This window comes from Pseudochaenichthys georgianus, chromosome 10 (genome assembly GCF_902827115.2).
Source record: "Pseudochaenichthys georgianus chromosome 10, fPseGeo1.2, whole genome shotgun sequence".
NCBI classification, from domain to species: Eukaryota; Metazoa; Chordata; class Actinopteri; order Perciformes; family Channichthyidae; genus Pseudochaenichthys; species Pseudochaenichthys georgianus.
Window position 1 is genome coordinate 32,430,933 of NC_047512.1, and position 18,434 is coordinate 32,449,366.

At 41.8% G+C, this 18,434-nt stretch overlaps 2 protein-coding genes across 2 annotated transcripts; one reads left to right on the forward strand and one right to left on the reverse strand.

Moving 5' to 3' along the window:
• Window positions 1-751: 751 nt before the first annotated feature.
• Window positions 752-13,294, forward strand: brd8b (bromodomain containing 8b). Its single transcript, XM_034092841.2, is given in 20 exon segments — window positions 752-838; window positions 1,642-1,738; window positions 2,380-2,449; window positions 2,524-2,573; window positions 2,693-2,815; window positions 2,900-2,980; window positions 3,607-3,671; window positions 4,074-4,243; window positions 4,391-4,576; window positions 4,861-4,954; window positions 5,213-5,355; window positions 6,614-7,043; window positions 7,230-7,267; window positions 8,033-8,166; window positions 8,168-8,233; window positions 8,404-8,496; window positions 9,086-9,154; window positions 9,365-9,650; window positions 11,108-11,152; window positions 12,569-13,294. Coding segments are annotated over 20 exon segments (2,319 nt in total). The 5' UTR covers window positions 752-819; the 3' UTR covers window positions 12,629-13,294.
• A 794-nt stretch (window positions 13,295-14,088) lies between these two features.
• On the reverse strand, window positions 14,089-16,462 carry LOC117453876 (DNA damage-inducible transcript 4-like protein). Its single transcript, XM_034092905.2, has 2 exons — window positions 16,205-16,462; window positions 14,089-15,209 (listed from the first exon to the last, which is right to left on the reverse strand). Exons 1-2 carry the CDS (start codon window positions 16,368-16,370, stop codon window positions 14,764-14,766), a joined length of 612 nt encoding a protein of 203 aa, XP_033948796.1. The 5' UTR covers window positions 16,371-16,462; the 3' UTR covers window positions 14,089-14,763.
• Between the last annotated feature and the right edge of the window lie 1,972 nt (window positions 16,463-18,434).

Below are 18,434 nucleotides of genomic sequence, written 5' to 3' on the forward strand. Positions count from 1 at the left end.
CTTGTTAGTCCTGGCACCCACAGGACTGTTGACATCCACCTGGATTCATCGTCTTCATATTTATAGACATTCCTTTTCAAGCATTTGGAATACCTATGTTGTAAATGTATTATATTTTTAATTGACACACAACACCTGTCCATCCTGGGAGAGGGATCCCTCCTCTGTTGCTCTCGCTGAGGTTTCTTCCATTTCATCCCATTAACTTTGGGGTTTCTTTTGAAGTTTTTCCTTGTCCGATGTGAGTGTCAAAGGACAGAGGGTGACATATTCATATTCTGTACAAACTTTAAAGTCCACTGAGACAAATATAAAATGTGTGATATTGGGCTGTATAAATCAACTTTGATTGATTGATAAGATAAGATGGACCTTTATTAATCCCCGGAAATTCAGTGGTTTAACAGCAACAGGGTAAGGATGAAAAACATGACAGCACAGATTCACACAGATTAATACAAAGATAACAATTAAAAATGATAAAATAATTATTAAATAAGAAATGAATTAAAATGAACATACATAGCTGGTCATGTATACATATTATTTACATGTGTGTGTGAAAACTGTGTATTTTATGTCCAGTAATTGAGGCAGTAAGATGAGTTACTAAGTCAAAATTATTCGAAATATCCTTATTTGAGATAATATATATAAATATTGGAAACGGTTCATTTTTTTCTAAATAATTGTGTGATGCCTAGTATTTAGAGATAAACATAATCAATTGGAGGATATTTGGCGGAAATGGGTTTCATTTGTGTGTTCCACTGAAACCTGTCCGGCGGAAGTTGTGCTCACGGCCTTAACACAAAAGAAATGACGAGCGGTATCGGCAGTGAGTAATATTTCCCAGCGCTTTCTTAATTATCTTCTTGGTTTTATAGTGAAAACTAACAGTACACATAATTGTAACAATGTGGTTAACAGTAAGGTTGAACCCAGTATCTGTGTTGTTTGATAAAACGGTATACCGTGTAGCTCTGTGTGTGTCTCGTGAATGTGTCCCCCGTAATCAAAACTGCTAAGCTAAAGCTATTGCTAAAATGATGGCAAAGTCTATGTTATTTTCTGCAGAATCACGGCTTATAACTAATTATACTTGGTTGCATAGGATGCATTCAAGTCCCAGCAGTTGACATTAAAATACAACATGTTATAATAGTTCTTAAAGGCATCTTTTAGACACGAAACAAGCTAGCAATCTAGCTAACATTGATTACCAATAAAGTAATGTTTTATTCCGTTTACCCACGCCGCTGTCTTGTGTTTTATATTATAAATGCATCACAGACTGAATTGTCTATCTGTTTTTGAGGCACAGTCTTACAGTGCATCTGTTAGCATAAGGACATTTCTCCGGAAAAAACAAACAAACAGACCGTCTCTCATTCTGGCTATGACATATAAATCCCTGCACTAATTGTAATGTTTTTGTGCACATTTAGAGTGTGGTTTTTTTTGTGTGCAAAATGTCCCAAATCTATTGGTTCTGGCATTAACGTTTTCCAATCCTGTGTAAACATGAATTGCTCATTGTATTTGCTCTGAAATAAATATTTGCTAGTTAAAATACGTCTGCTGTGATTACCTGGACATGTTGTGATTTACTGTATATTTGCTCATTTTCTTTTTCAACAGAACACAAGATACTGAATGTGGGGCCGACAGAGCCATGGTCAGTCAGGGAGAAACTGTGCCTGGCCTCCTCTGTTATGAGGAGTGGAGACCAAAACTGGTGAGAAGAGAATCCTACTCAAATGTTTTTGTTTTCAGAAAGGTATAAGAATACTTTGTGCTAGCTGTATATTAAATAAAAACTGGGATAGAAATTCCGTCTTCTCAGTTTTCCATTATGTAAAACTTTATACAATAAATGATTTATAAACGGTGCTGTCTATGCAAACCTTTTACTGCAAACATGTCAGTCAAAAAGTCTTGGAACACCTCTACAAACCTAACCTGTCCTACCAAAACCTCCCAGTCATTGCATTTCTTGGAATATCATGCCAAAATATCTATTAAATTAACGGAACTCCTGCTAAATCCTAAAGCTCAACTCCAAATATTTTTTAAATTATGTCGTTTTGGATGTTCTATGTCTCACCACTTACATATTTTACACTGGATTGTCATTGACATTTCTACTGAAACAATTAAATATTTACAACGTATATTCGGGCAAATAGGAAAACATTTTTTTTTTTAATCGATAAGGAAAAAAATAATATTCTACAAAACTGTCTTTTTTCTGAATATTTCCCTTTAGTATTTATTTAGTCCTGATGCAAATGTATTTCTTAAAACGTGCATTATGATTCACATTGTTTTCTACACCTGTGTGTTTTATTCTGATGAATGTCTCTCCTTTTCTTGCAGGGTGTCTGTAAGCAGAGCCATCAAGCCTTTCTCAGAGCCCGGCCGTCCACCTGACTGGTTCTCACAGAAGGTGAGAAATCTCCGAAATATATATTTTTGCATTTGTCTTTTTTCAGGTTAACACATTTTCTCTTTGTGTCTCAGCACTGTGCCTCACAATACTCCGAGCTGCTCGAGGCCACAGAAGCACCAAAGTCAGTATAATAAAACACTACCACCCACCAATGTGCAGAATCATAATAATGTATTGACACTGTTGTTTGGTAATATTTCTTGAGTTGACCTAAAGTTTTGCTGCCCCCCTTTGCTTCAGGCGAAAGCGTGGTGAGAAGGGTGAGGTGGTGGAAACCATTGAAGATGTCATCGTTCGTAGGCTAACCACAGAGAGGATAGAGGAGCTGAAAAAGCTACTGCGGGACACACAGGAGAAGTACAGGTACACACAGGAACATTGCTTATAACACATTGGAGGACCGCAGACATGACCGTTAACCCGCCTCTGATTTTTGTATCCTGACAGGAAGTTGAAGAAGGATGTGGATATGATTCAGACGGGTCACATGGACTCCCAGCTGAAGGAGCAGTTGGCAGACATAACACTGTAAGACTCTTCTGTTTCATATTAGACAAATGCCAACGTTATCTTCATAGTGGATCAGTCTGTATGCTGTCTACATTTTAACTGGTCCCACAGTTATTTCACAACTAAAAATCCACAAGAAAATCCCCCAAACTGATGTGGGCTTAATGCTGCTTCAACATATACAATACAGACCAAAATCCTATAATTTTACAACGCAGGGTACCACTGCAAAATAAGAGAAGATAGGACAGACCTTTATTGATCCCCATAGGGAAACTGTATAAGTGTATAGCAGCAACAGAATAAGAGGGAAATACAGGACAGTTCACACAAGGATAATAACAATAAGATTAGACATGTAAGAAACAGTCTGATAATTGTGACAAGCAACAAAAATAATGGTAAAATAAACATTGGACACCGTGATATAAATTAGAAACTCCCCTTGTCCCACTGTAGACCCCAAATCTAGTGCTGAACATGTCTCTGCATGGATGTGGGCATAATGACACCCCCACGGTTATCATTATCACAAAGCATGCGAGAGGTCACCCCTGCTGCCTTTCAGCTACAATCCTACCCTGTTCCTACGCCGTATTAACAGCCTATTTACTATTAAATACATTGTGATTTTCCAACCGCAGAAAGAAGAAGCAGGCTGAGGACGAAGCAGAACAGAAAAGGAAAGCCACAGAAACAGCGTTTCAAGGTAGGTGTTTAGACATTTTTCAAAGAGAGCTTTACAAATATATGATCTTCTGTTTTTGCAAGATAAACATTTCATAGAATTCATAGTAATTTCAAACACGCTACTCATAATGCTAATAAACAACATTCTTTACATATCATTGTGAAATTGCACGTTAAATGAATAATCCAGTGAGGGCTTTCCCAGTCTAAAGCAACACATCTGCGAACACTATCGTACACTGCCCCTCCTCTTCCTCTGAATAGTTTGTATATTTCGTGAGGGAAATAGTTTGTGTCTCTGATCTACCTGGGTTGACATGCTCTTATTTTCTATGCTGCATTTTCTTATTGAGTTCTTCAACAAAGTTTACTTAAAAACATAAAAAATGTTCAACACACCCCTGACCTTTGTCTATCGCAGCTCGTCAGGCGATGAAGAACACGCCTAAGCGTCTGCCCAGTGTGACCGTGCGTTCTCCTCTGGGTGCCAGCCCCCCCACCATGGAGTCTCAGATCGACTCTTCAATCCCCATGGCGTCCCTGGATACAGGAAGTGTAGCCTCCGATGACACCACCCCCACCCTCTCAGTTGTAAGAACGTAATTTGCTTTACATTCTTATTCAGCAGTGGGGAATGCTGCCAATAATGAAAGAAAGTGTGTTACGTAAACTTGATTTATTGAGCCAAAGCAAAGACATTTATTTAGGCGATGCGTCTCCCTGATTGTTCTCTGCCAGGCCCAGGGGGTCGGGGTGTTTCTCCCTGCGGTGGATGCGTCAGGGCCCAAAGACGGAGGCCTGGTCGCTCTGATGGACGACTCCCCGCAGAAGAGGCTCCTCGCCCAGAAGTCCACGCCGCCGCCCTCGCCTCTCCTGTCAGAACTGCTGAAGAAAGGCAACCTCATCTCAGCCAGCCCCCGCCTGGTGAGAGCCTGCTGCGATCATAACATTCAAAACTAAAATACAAGGAACTGAAAATTACAAACAAATCATGTGGAGCAGCAAGCAGGGCTCAGTTGTTAACACTTCAAAGATGTACACTGTAGACATCAATTTATAGAAAGCCTGTATATTTAATCTGAGTGTGCAGGACAACATTGAGTCAGACAGATATAACTGCAATATTCTAATTTAATTCAATGTAATAATCCCATGAGTACTGTATTAAAACGTTCCTTTTGTGTGTGCCTTGTTTTCATTGATGTCAGGTTGGGGAGACAGACTCTGCAGGGAGCCTCACCAACGGAGTACAGACAGCCACTGTAGCCACTGCCTTACCACCGGCTCATGATGTCATCACAGGTAAACATACCTTGCATACACACACACACACACACACACACACACACACACACACACACACACACACACACACACACACACACACACACACACACACACACACACACACACACACACACACACACACTATTCTGTCTTTGTAGTTAGATTTTCCATTGAGATGTTCTGTGTTTAAACAAAATAAAAAAAGACATAATGATACTTGCAACAAGCAGGTTGGTTTTATGTATTCACTGACTCTCGTGTGTGTGTTTGCAGAGGGTGAAGCAGAAGCTGCAGTGAAGGCGGAGCTTGTGGAGGAGGCGGGGCTAGTGGAAGAGGACCTCGTCGCTGTGTCCTACATGGGAGATGAACTGGACCTGGAGACCGTCGGAGACATCATCGCCATCATAGAGGAGAAGGTACATGATTATTAAAAATCCAAATCAGTCTGATTTGGAAGCAGACATGACCAGGATCCCATTTTAGTTTTTTTAGTAGAGGAATAAAGCATTACTAGCAAAATACATTTAAACGGCACTGAAAAGAGAATTTAGCCTGTGTTTACGTGTTGTGACCAATTCTGAGGGTATAGAAAGTCCTGTAGGGACAGCTTATCAAACATAATAACATTTTCTAAATCATTGTCTAGATCTTTTAGAGTGGTGCAGATCAGAGTCCTGCACGGTTCTGATTTTCAAGACCCGCTCCCGCACCTGCGACGTGCAATACCGAACCCGCCCCGCTACCCGCACATATAGGGAAAACACGGGAAAAAGCGTTTGTAACAATACCACCCGCGAATCACTTTTTTTGCGGGTCCCCCGTCGGTAGGGCTGCTCGATTATGGCAAAAATCATAATCCGTCGGATACCCGACCCGATGCAGGACTCTGGTGCAGATGTAACTTCTAAACCCCATAAATGAGTCGGCCAAAGTTGAATGTTTTTTTAAATTAGATTTTAATTTAATGCCTGAAATGAGATCTGTGGTTAACACAGTTTTGAGCGATTTTCCCATTTTGTTCTACGACATTAAAATAAACACCCCACTGGTAAATGTGTCATTAAAAACAGTGGTTGCTCAGAAGTGACTAACTGAGACTACTAAACATCATCACGCCGTATATTAGCAGCCTTTAGCTTAGCGGTGGTGATGTGAAGTCATGTTGTTTGTTTATAGCAATAGAAATTTGCTTTGGATTGATGAAATTGACACTTCAACTTTTATATAAGTGTGTTGAGGGAACCCTTGCGATTCTAAAGTCTTGGTCGACCTGCTTCATCTCTGCGTCACATCTCACAGGAACACACGTTATCTAAACACTGAGGATAAATGTGACCTGATCGAAGTGTCGCATTGACCCGAAGACACATTTTGAGTTGTATACCCTGTTGGAAAGAGGATATTCCTAGCTTTCTAATGATATCAGGATTGTTGTTGTACTCCAAATATTAAGCAAAATATGTCACATTATATAATGACTGTTACTGAGTCATCATTTTGAGAAAAAGGCCTTCAAAGTTTCCTCTTCTCTGGAATCCATCGATCTGATTGGTTATTAGCAAATGATCAAAATACTACGGAGGGAAGATACTTTCGTTTGGATTACTGGTCTGGGGGAAGCTCGCAAGTGTGTGTGTATTTTTGCGTTTTCTGACTCCTCCCCCTTCCTCCCAGGTGGATGACTCTGTGGAGGCGTTGGATGCAGCAGCAGTGGAAGCCGCTCTCTCTCTGTGTGAAGAGGCCGGCTCAGAGGGACACACCCTCCCCGGCCCCTGGGAGACCCAGGCCTCAGACGCAGGGCCCTCTGTCCCAGACTCTGACCCCTCTCAGGAGCCTCAGGATGGGGCCGCAATGTCGGCCCTGATGCCTGCAGGCATGGAGAGCCAGAATCAAGCTGAGGCTAAAAGAGAACAGCAGCTAAAGGGAAACTGTGAGGGACCGGAGGCGACAGGAAGTGATGTCACTTCTTCTGTCACCTCTGACGACTGTGCGACAGGGAGTGAGGTCATGGAGGAGGGTGCAGCGGGGAAGGATCCAACTGAAGCCACCATCAAAAGTGAAGGAGAGGAATGGAGCCAGCCGGAGCCCAACCCCCCCTGCCTAGGTGGGTGCTGTCTCTCACACACACACACACACACACACACACACACACACACACACACACACACACACACCACACACCACACACAACACACACACACACACACACACAGAGAAAACATGCCTATTTGTGTGTTTTAAAAAAATGTAATGATGGTTTTGTATTCACCTTCTCATTTCTGTCCCACAGACTCTGAGGACAGCTCTGTGTCTGGGAGAGAGTCCAAGGTAAAACACTCATACACTCTAACAAACTAGAATGATTGTAATTTACTAAAAGTGTTATCATCTAAAATAAAGATATCCCTTGCTTTTTAAATGCCTGTTTTAAAATGCATAATGTCTGTCTTGCTGTATTTATTCTTAAATGTCTTTTATTTTATTTTGTAAAGCACTTTAAATTGTCGCGTGCTGAAAGGTGCTATATAAATAAACTTGCCTTAAATATGAATAACATACAAACAAACATTTTGTCATTCGTTTCATCTTAACTTTTTAGTTGCAATATATTCCAGCAGTTAAAAACTGAATGAATTTCTGTTCAATCTGGAGACTTTGAAACACCTTGACAGAGATTCCAGTAGGTGGCGCTGTGCAACAATGCTTCACATTTAGTGCCTTTTTGCTTTCTCCTTGCAGCCTTGTGGTGTAAAAAGAAAAAGTAAGATGTTCAGGTTAATTGTAAACTAACTCGTGTCATTATCTTCTGAGTGAAAGAGGACGCGAGCTGCTTCCCAGATCCAAGTGTTTTATCAATGTGGACATTCCTACACAGTTCTTACATGTAGATGTACATAAATCTTTCACATAATACCTGTTCCCAACAAAAACAACAACAAATAAATATACAAGAACTAAAATTAAACATTAACATATATTTAAATGAATTTTCATTATAGATTGTCACAATACCAAAACATTTTAGGCAAAAACAACCAAACATAGTAAAACCATCAGAAACAGATCTCAATGTGTGTGTGTTGTTGAATCCAGGAGGTGAAGGAGGAGGAGGTGGGGAGTGATGGCGACCCAGACGAGGGGATGGAGCTGAAGGAGGAGTGTGGGGAGGGGGAGGGTCCCTATCTGTCCGAGGTGGAGCGGGCAGCCAGCGAGAGTGAGGACGGGTACGGCCCCCCCCTCCCAGCGCTACACAGCGGACTCTCTGGCCAGCAGCCCGGCCTCTTCCTCACAGCTGTAGGTGTCCTCAGATCAGTCAGCTTCCTGCAGTCTCTGGCTGCCGACATGAGATCCAAAAGTGTTGCTCTTGTGTCTTCACGTCTCGTCCACTTGTGATTTCTCTTCTGCTTTCCATTCACTATCCCCTCGTCACCCTCACCCGTCTCCTCTTCCTCTCTCTGCTGCAGATCGACCTGTGGAGAGGACCAGGAGGCGGTGCAGGCCCAGAAGATCTGGAAGAAAGCCATCATGCTGGTGTGGAGAGCCGCAGCCAACCACAGGTGGAGCCTCTTGGAATGCCAAAATACATGCAATCGTTTGTTACCTCCGTTTCTAGGCTTATCCTCGTCATCATGATGGTGATGAGCTGCTTCAGGTCATTAGCATCAGACTCCTTGTCTAGCTAAGAAGGATCCATATGAATGCCTTAATGTATCAAATGAGGTAACGTCTTATCTGTCATTCTGTTTTATGAGGACATTACATTACCAAGGACACGGGGACTTCAATGGTTGCTCCAGCCCTGATACTATAAACAGATGATCTTTGTATTTTGAGATTTTGGTTGACAGTTTTCCTCCGTAAACAGAATAATAAATAAACATTAAGTTTACAAAACAACAAAGTGAATTTCAAATGTTTGCCAATGTTGGTAAAATAACCAACATCAACCTAAATCTGAACTCCTTAGTTTTCTACTATCTTTGGCTCATTTTAAATACTGGGATTTTGAGTAGAATTGCATTGGTTTGAAAGATTCTTGCTCACTGTTGGTAGTTTTCCAGAGAACGTATCTGCGTGTGGAGTGAACTGGGCAGTTGGGAAAACAAATATTAAAAACATTTATTAATAGATTCATGTGTCTCTCAGGTACGCCAGTGTCTTCCTGCAGCCTGTGTCAGATGACATCGCCCCTGGCTACCACAGCATTGTACACAGGTAAGACCACACACACACACACACACGCTTTTTTTTGTCAAATGACATCTAGCAGGCACACATGTTATTTAAACAATACATTCTCACAGAATCTGTAATAAATGTACTGCATTTTTTCCATAGCTCAAAATATAATGATCTTTATCAAACAGTGTAATAACATTGGTAATTATTAATGTTTTTAATAACCACATCCCTCTGCCGCTGCAGACCCATGGATCTGTCGGCCATCAAGAAGAACATCGAGTCGGGCGTGATCCGCACCACGGCCGAGTTCCAGCGCGACATCATGCTGATGTTCCAGAACGCCGTCATGTACAACTCGTCAGACCACGACGTGTTCCACATGGCGCTGGAGATGCAGCGGGACGTCCTGGAGCATGTGCAGCAGTTCCTGGCCACGCAGCTCATCATGCAGACCTCGGAGAGCGCCATCTCCGCCAAGAGCCTCCGCGGCAGGGAGGGCAACCGCAAGCCCGGAGAGCCGGCCGAGAAGGTGGGTCGGGGGGCAAATTAGGGGCCACGTAGTCGTCTGGCAGAGTGTCAAGCGAGGCTGATTCTGATGAAGCACTGCATTATCCTCCCTCTCCAAAAATATAACCGTTATTGTTGGAACTCAACTTTGAGGGTCAGAATATCAACAGTGAGCAAGGAAGACAGTTTTGGATATGGGGGGGGGGGGCTGCTGTATCAAAATCATGTCCAAAAAGGTCATGTTAAATATGAATATACAGTGTGAAGCGGAACACCCCATCTATTTACAAAACTCCTGTTTCTTAGCAGAATGTTAGCTCTTCTTATGTTACGGATGGTTTGTTGAAATAATTGGATATGTCATATGATGTGACGAACTTAGCGCCATAGTTGTTCATTCAAGTAATCTTTTTAAATGTACCTCGTATTTTTATATTTGAACTAAATGATGCCTCAAGAGACACCTGCCTAATGTGATGTCTTTGAATCTGTTAATAGATTAAGAGCTCCTTCCTATAAGGGGTGCGGGCCCTTAGATTGAAGGGTCTTTATACACTTGTATATACACTTAAGTGTTGTATACTTGCTCCCAGACCACTGATCAAGTCTTTTTGTTGTTTCTCTCTAGATGGGAGAGTGTCCCCGTCTAATCAATGTGTTTGAATCCAGTATTTCTGCACAGTTTCAGTAAAGATTAGAAGTATTATAATATGTGTCGAATTTAATTTTGGGAAACGCTGCGTAGGATTCCAACTTGTGTGATCCAAACATTGATTGAATGTTTTTATCAAAGCAAATATTCTGACTTTTAATTATTCTGGTGTATCAATTTATCCATCTTGATATGAGGAGGTTTTAGGGTGATGACTTGCAATTTTTTTAAACGACAAGCTGATTCTTCTCCTTTTTGTCGATGTGCCGAGCTTACTTAACTGAATGTTGCCTCACTGATTTGTTCATGTTTATCGTCACTCAGCAGAGCCAGTGACGCCTGTAGTGTGGCAATGTCTCAGAGAGCGTGGCGATGACAGCATGTAATATATCTACCTGCCGTGTTGTTGAGACATCTGCTTCTATCTGCTGTCGCTCGAGATGATGTGCCTCTGTGGAAATAATCACAGTCTTGAATTCAACGCAGAGTACTGCAAGATGGATGAAGATATGATCAATAAAGTGTGTGTGTTGTGTGTGTGTGTGTGTGTGTGTGTGTGTGTGTGTGTGTGTGTGTGTGTGTGTGTGTGTGTGGTGTGTGTGTGTGTGTGTGTGTGTGTGTGTGTGTGTGTGTGTGGTGTGTGTGTGTGTGTGTGTGTGTGTGTGTGTGTGTGTGTGTGTGTGTGTGTGTGTGTGTGTGTGTGTGTGTGTGTGTGTGTGTGTGTGTCAGCTTTGGATTGGACGCCCGTCCCTCTTGTGTGAAACTTGCTTTCTCACGCACTTGTGTGTTTTCTCTCTCTTCTCCCTCCCATGTCTGTCCTCCTACAGGACAGTGTCCCAATGGCCTCTCCTGCTTTCCTTCTCTCTCTCTTTGTAAGTATTCAGGTGCTCCGTCAGATTTCACCAGAACCGTGCCACGCTCCACACACATGTGACTCAACGTAAACACATGATATATATATAACACACATCTGTCTCCGCCTCATCTCATCTTCCTCTTTTTTTCAATTCAGTTCTATTTTAGTGCCATTTAAGGAAGCAAAACTACTCCAAAAGAAAACTAGAAAGTGTTTAAGTCATGATTTGAGCCATTTTAACTGACCACTATTATTGGTATTAAACTATAATAATGCACATGCAAATATTTGGTAACAATTAAAAAGAAAATCAGGTAGATTTCCTATAATCTAGTTAGAATTTGACTTAAGCCTCTGTGACACTAAATGTTAAAAATATAGACACAGACAAACATGACTTCATTGCCTCATAGTGAGGAGCCAGAAAAACAGTGTTTCCTGGCATCTAAAAAAGATGGTTATTCTAGTTTGTCTCCTCGTTGTGGAAGTAGATATCTAGTCAGGTTTGAAAAACGCTGTAAAAAGAAAAATGGTATGTTGGTCTAACTTTAAGGGGTACTAAACTTTAGTGTCAAATAGAGTGGGGCAGGAATGAGTCCTAAACCCAGAAATGGGTTATGGGAGATTTAGACACCAATATGTCAGTAAACGCTGGAACGCGTCTGCCGCTTTTAAGTGTCATGGTAAAAAAAAAAACGGAATTTAAAGCTGCCGTGTGTTGGCCCCAAGCTCATTTTCTGCTATACTCCAAAATTCAATGTAAAAACCCTATTGGAGTTTAGGTTAGGAAGCCGTTGCTATGCTAACTTCCTGGTGGGATGTCATAACTGCACCACTCTATATGCAGCAGTAAGTAAAGAGAAACATAACAGGGCTGTGTATCTGTTTGGTATGGATAAATAAAGGGCCTCTTTGTATCCTCAATCTCTTTGACAGTTTCACACACACACACACACACACACACACAACACACACACCACACACACACCACACACACACCTACCTCTGAACACACTGCAGTGCCACCACCTTACACTTAAGTTATATTTTGACACAACATCCTCACCACACACGCTCACACACAGGCTCCAGTCACCTCTCATCACCAAAGCGTCCGTCAACCTTCGGTTATTGACCCCATCCCGGTTTCCTGTGTTTTTCCGTAACGTGCGTTTGTCCGTGTCTCTGCATGTTCTAATTTAATTTCTGCTTCTTTCTTTTTCAAAGTATTTTTCTTTTTTTGGTCATCTGCATTTTTTATGTTCTTCATTTGGGAAGGACGCCTCCCAAGGTGGACCGTTTTATTTTGCGAGTTCAAAGGTGTGAGTAGGCCCGCCGCAGAGGTCACTCTCCAGCTGACCTCTGACCTCCACAGCCTTATATGAACTTCTCTTTCTTGCTCTCTTCTCTTCTCTGCTCTGCCTCTCCTCAGGACGGAGGCACCAGAGGTCGCCGTAGTGCCATGGAGGCCGATCTCAAAATGAAGAAATGAAACTGATTTCAGAGAAAAAGACACTCAGAAGGTGGAGCTGAATATTCACCGTTTTTCTGGAGAGGACTGTGCAATCTCTGTGTGCCTGGTGTGTATATGTTACACACTTAATTATGTGTACTTTGAGTATATGTGGATGGTATGTGTCAGTGTGTGGTGTGAGCTGCACAGGTCCCCTGTTTCACTCCACTTTCCTCCAAGCATCATTTCCCTCCGCTGAGATGGAACACTGAAGAACTTTGAGATGGGAAAGAGAAACATTTTACCCAGCAAAAGTCTGTTTGCGATCGAGTGACGAGGATTTTGATCATGTTGAATGGTGGATGCATTAATACGAAGTCCATTGAACGAGTGCCCTGCGCCAAACTGTGTGTGACTGCGTGGGCTGAAGAAAATTCACATGACGGCAACAGCAACCAGGATTGAAACGTCACAAATCATTATGTACAGATTCAAAATACTACTACTATTTCCAGTTCTGTTAAATTGATCACTTGAAATGTATCTCACATCTTTATAAACTGGACTTGCAGCAAGTCGATGGAAAGTGCAGCAGTTTTGTTATTAAAGGGACAGTTTGGATGTTATGAAGTTAGGAGTTACTTCAACATAGTCACCTACTGTAGATGGTCAGCACGCATACCGGAGATGCAGAGAGCAGGAAGCGGGGTAGGTAATCGGACTGCAGTGGACAGCAAATCCTATTTTAAGCGCCTTAAAGGACATGTTGTCATTTGACCCTAACAAGGGCCTGAGTTTTCCATTCAATCAAAAGACGATGTAATGTGTCTAAATAAATCAACTTCATAGTATAGCCCAACACTCTAAAAATAATTACCAAAAGAAAGTACAGAAAACAAGCAAGCTATTAGTGAAAGTGGTGTGAAATTGGACCCGCCATGTAAAGATGATAACTTAAAGTGAGTAAACACATTGTTCAGTGCTTTGTTTATGCCGTAGTGAGATGAATGGAAAACCGTTTGATGGGTAGGGATCAGAATCTATTCTTTGTAAAAGAATTGGCTGTCTGTAATGTAAATGAAGTGTTTCACTGAGTGTGTTAATGGGCCGAAAAGTAGGATGTGGAGTTTGTTGTTGCTGAAACAGTATTGATGCATCCCTGCTTGTCACTGAGCATGTAGCCAGGCTGTGCTACCGATAGCAGAAGAAACCGGTTTGTGTAATGTGTTGGATGAAGTACAAAAACACGTTTTGTACCTGTGAGATGGGTCATGTTGAGTGTTGTGTTGGGTAGCTGATACACGTATCATGTGTTCTGTTGTACATTTGTTAAATAAAAAGATTATTTGATCTAAACAAATCAAAGTTGTTTTTTTTGGCTGTAGAATTAGTGTCTGCTAAGCATCTTATGTTGCAAACGTATGATGGCAATATTACAGAACAAAGTACCTACAGTACACAAGTAAACTTGAAATGCAAGAATTGAGAAGAAACAGAAGTATTAGTGTAAAAAATTGTATTTCACAAATCATAAATAATAAATACAGCATGTTCCAGGAGTGAGACCCGCCCAATCCTAGAGGATAGCTTTTATGTTTACAGTGTTCACTTTAACATTCAACAATTCTGTGCAGAATACTATATTTATATTGGCAACAGCATGTAGGCAACAATCTGACCTGAGGCTCAAAGTTAGACATTCAAACCAAACAAAACAAAATCAACTTCATTAGAGTTGGTCGATTACTCCAATGACAGAAAAAGAATGAGCAGCTTTTTTGACAATTGTGCTTAATTACATTGCTTTTTAATGCTGTTTTCTCCATCTCAAATATGGAGACTACCTTACTTTCTGTGTTTTAAATCACACGAAATGTAATGTTTTTGGATGACGAAACAAGACATTTAAAGACATCGCTTTGTGAACTGGAATCGCTATTTTTTTTTTACTACTTTTTGACATTTTATGGAACCAAAGATTCATCAAAAAAAGATTCTGCAGATTCACTGATAATGAAAATAATTGTAAGTTGCAGTCCTAGCTAAAATATAACAGTATAACTCAGACATGTTTCAGTGCAGTATGCATGTGCATGTCGCCTGACATTTAACATAAAGTTGAAAATGAACAAAAAAACGATGTAAACAGTGAAACAAGGGTTAACATTTCCCTCTTAGTAGAAATCATGGATGACAGGGCTGGCTGAGGAGTACAGCTTCCTCTTCACCAGCCGGTACTCCGGTCTCAGCTTCAACACTTTGTCACTCTCAAAGATGTGTTTGAGCGCCGGCCAGCCGTGGCTCTGTTCTGCTCTGAGTATCACAGACAGTTCAAAGGTCGGGGTGACGCTGGGGTCGATGGAGAAGCTCCCCACCGGCTTCAGGCCCTCCTTGCCCTCCACGTACACCTTGATGGAGGCGCCCCTGAGGCCGCAGGGCTCATCAGCGGAGGAGCGCACCACGTCCTGCCCCACCCGGGCTGTCATGTGATGCGGCAGCAGCAGCACCTGGCAGAGGAGGGTGGAGGCTTTGGCTTCAGTGAGGCAGAGCTCAATGTGCCGGGTCACAGCCTGCTGCAGGACACGCTGCTCCTGCTCCACACCGACATCCATCTGGGCAACTGTAGAAAGAGATCAGAGTATTGTTAGAAAATCTGGCTGCTAAATTAATATACATTTTAATCAAAATTGTAAATTTGACTGTTCTGACAACATTCTAATTGTAGGAAGTGCAATGATTGTTTAAGGCAGAATATGTGTTCAAATGCTGCAGAGATAAACTGGCGTATTCTACTCTTTTACACATGAATGTGTGTCAGGGAACTCACAAAGTGTCAGAAAACACAACCCTCTCTTTTCCTCCATACCCAAACCTCTAAAACGGGGCTGCAACGGATCTGATACAGACTGATACAGATTTGGAAAATAGTCTGACGTCAGTGAGGAGGAGCTCCCGCCTATATGGCCAACTCCCCACCAATCAGGGGAATGAGAGGTTGCCGTGGCATGGTAACAGCATGGTAACATGACGCTCGTAACTCGGCCCCCTCCTTTGCAGGGGGGCGTGGTCAGCGCATGCAAAGACAGGAGGAGCGCAGAATAGAGCGAAATGAGGCATGGCTAAAATGCATGATCTGTTTGGTATTTTGAAAAAGAAAACGTATACATATACCATATAGGTATGGCCCTACAATATATTATTCAAATATAGCATGATGGGTCTCCTTTAATTTAACATCCAAAGCCAAAGCTCCACTACATCAAATCATAAGAGATTGACCCCTGCTCTTTCATTTCACTTTTGTCACTACTTTTATCATGTGATGTCTTCCAATAGTGCACTAAACGTGAAGAGTCATCAGAATAAAAAGAATATATCAGCACTGAGAGGAGAGGCAGTGAACGCTGAACCCAGACCTGCATCAGTTACATCAGAAACATCCCCATCAGGTCAGCTCACTGATGTGTTCTTCCGCCTAATTAGAAAGTTCTAGTTCCTACAATATAGGTCATCGCATTAATATAAAAAAATGACTGCCGATAAGAACTGAGTACTACATCACTTGTTGAATAACCTTTAGCAGTTTCATTTACGAAACTATTTTTAACAACTTACCAGGTGAGTCGCAGCTTTCAACGCTGCCCCGCCGGGCGGAGCTCGTGCCTCTCCTCGGGGATGTGAGCTGGAGGAAATATTTCCCGATCATCTCCAAGACACTTTCTTCCTCCGACAGGTCGAGAAGCCCCGGGTTTCCAAAGAGCAGAGCCGCGGTATACACCATCCTGAATCCCGTTTGTGAAGCTCCAGTTTCTCCTCCTGTGGTGTGTTCGTTTTCTTCTCCATGTAGTAACGTTCAAGACTAACCGGCTGAAGGGGGCGAGTGGAGGTTTTATACCGGAGGTGCGCTCGGTTGCATCAGCTGAGCTCCCGTGTGGGCGGGGCTAACTGTTTGGCTCACGCAACATGTCAGGGCATTGCACAGGGGCCTGGGGACGTTTAAGGCCTACTTTTATTTTCCTTTTCTCTCTTGTGTTACCTATATCATAGCTGATAATAATAAATTGTGTAATGTAGCTTTTAAGATGACATTTTGTTAAGTATTGTACTTATCTACAGGTTTTTGACTTTATTTCATCTGTTTATGTATTTCTTTTTTTACTCCACAATACTTCACAGAAGAGAAAACTTGGTGTTTGACTTAATATATGAAAAAAGCATACACTTGTTTTTAAATCTGTACACATCAGTTAATTAATTACAAGCAAGCATTTGATTCAACAAATACGAAAATTGAAGTTTCCAGAAATAAATAAATATGTAATAGTTATGTAAAACAAATTACCAGGAATAAAATGATAAAGAAAAAGCAAACCCACTTAATATAAAATGCTTACTAAGGAAGCAAAAATTTGCTAAATTTCAACCAACTACACTTAGGCTGCTTAAACATTAAATGCACCTTGATCCTAAAATATAATGTTTAAATAACAATACAACACTTAGAGTCATTGCTTAATTAATGCTTTTACTTTCGATACTGAATCAACTCAGGTCAATTAAATGATTACACATGTATTATTTCACTTTTGTATGATTTTTAATAAAGGTTGTTTTCTTGGTATAAAGTATTTGTACTTCTCCCATCACTTTTGAAAGACCGAATGATATAAATGCTCAGTAAAAACTACTGATGGATTAAATGGCCTCAGTCTGCGATGTAAATCTACCAGTATGACTATTATATAGGTTAATCTAGATCAGGGGTCTCCAACCTTTCTTCATCTGAGAGCTATGTTGAAAAAATGAAAGTGGCCAAGAGCTACTTGCATCACATCGCTTACATTTATTCACATAGCCCTCGTCAGTTGAACTTCACATCAAGGTCCAAGAAAACGACAATTTCTCACGTAATATTATGGCCCATATAGGCCTACAGCTCCTCATATCTGTTCAGAAACTTGACAAAACAAGTACAAACCGCAGACTGTCTGCGTGTGTCATGGTGAATTTATGTCTGTAGGCCGTTGTCGTGAGTGTGCATGGACGGAGTATACAACGTTAGCTTCCGATCTCCACTCAGAAAACACGCATTTAAAAAAAAAGGTTTAGCCTGCCGTCTTGTCTGCAGACCGGTATCAGTATGTTGTTACTTCGGCATCATTTTGAAACGTGTATTACAATTAAATCACGGTAAAATATGTTCATTTTGTTGTAGTTGTAGCCCCCTTGCCAGCGATTCTCTCTGACCATACAGCAGTCGATAGTGTTTACGTCACTAGTTTAGTATATTCAGCCCGGTTGTTGGCCCGGTAAGAACCTCGTTTTTGGAGGGCCAGAAGAAAGGTGAAAAAGTAGCACTGAGCTGGAACTAGCCCTAGTAGAAAAGCACCTCCGGTGATCGCGGAAGCTTTTTGCCTCCTGCCTTCACAAACGTTACACAAGTATGTATCAACTGAAAATAGCAAGAGGGCATTCATACTCTGCAATCCAAGACTTGATTAAATCCACCAAAAACCTGACATGGTGCTAACGTGAGTATTTTTTTAAACATAAATCCATGTGTAACCGCAGCGACACGGACTGATTCAGGTGCATAGTCGTCAGATTTTTTCTACACAGTCTGTGAACCGCGAGCGGCGAGCTACTGAAAACCTGCCCGATCGACGTGTTGGAGACCCCTGAGATTAATATAGGTCAATCATGGGGGGTACTGAGGGCGCTGCAGCACCCCCTAGCGGCAGGCAGGGGGTGCGGTGTGTGTGTGTGTGCGCACGTCAGCTCCAGACACGGGGCATGAGCCCTGCCTTACTCACAGGTGAGTAACAAAGTGTGACACACACCTGGT

Excerpts from the sequence above, each read along its gene's own strand:
- LOC117453876 (XM_034092905.2), bottom strand. The coding sequence starts at position 16,370 with ATGGTGTATACCGCGGCTCTGCTCTTTGGAAACCCGGGGCTTCTCGAC. Across the intron at positions 15,210-16,204 it reads TGAAAGCTGCGACTCACCTG|TTGCCCAGATGGATGTCGGT; the intron begins GTAAGTTGTTAA and ends CTCTTTCTACAG.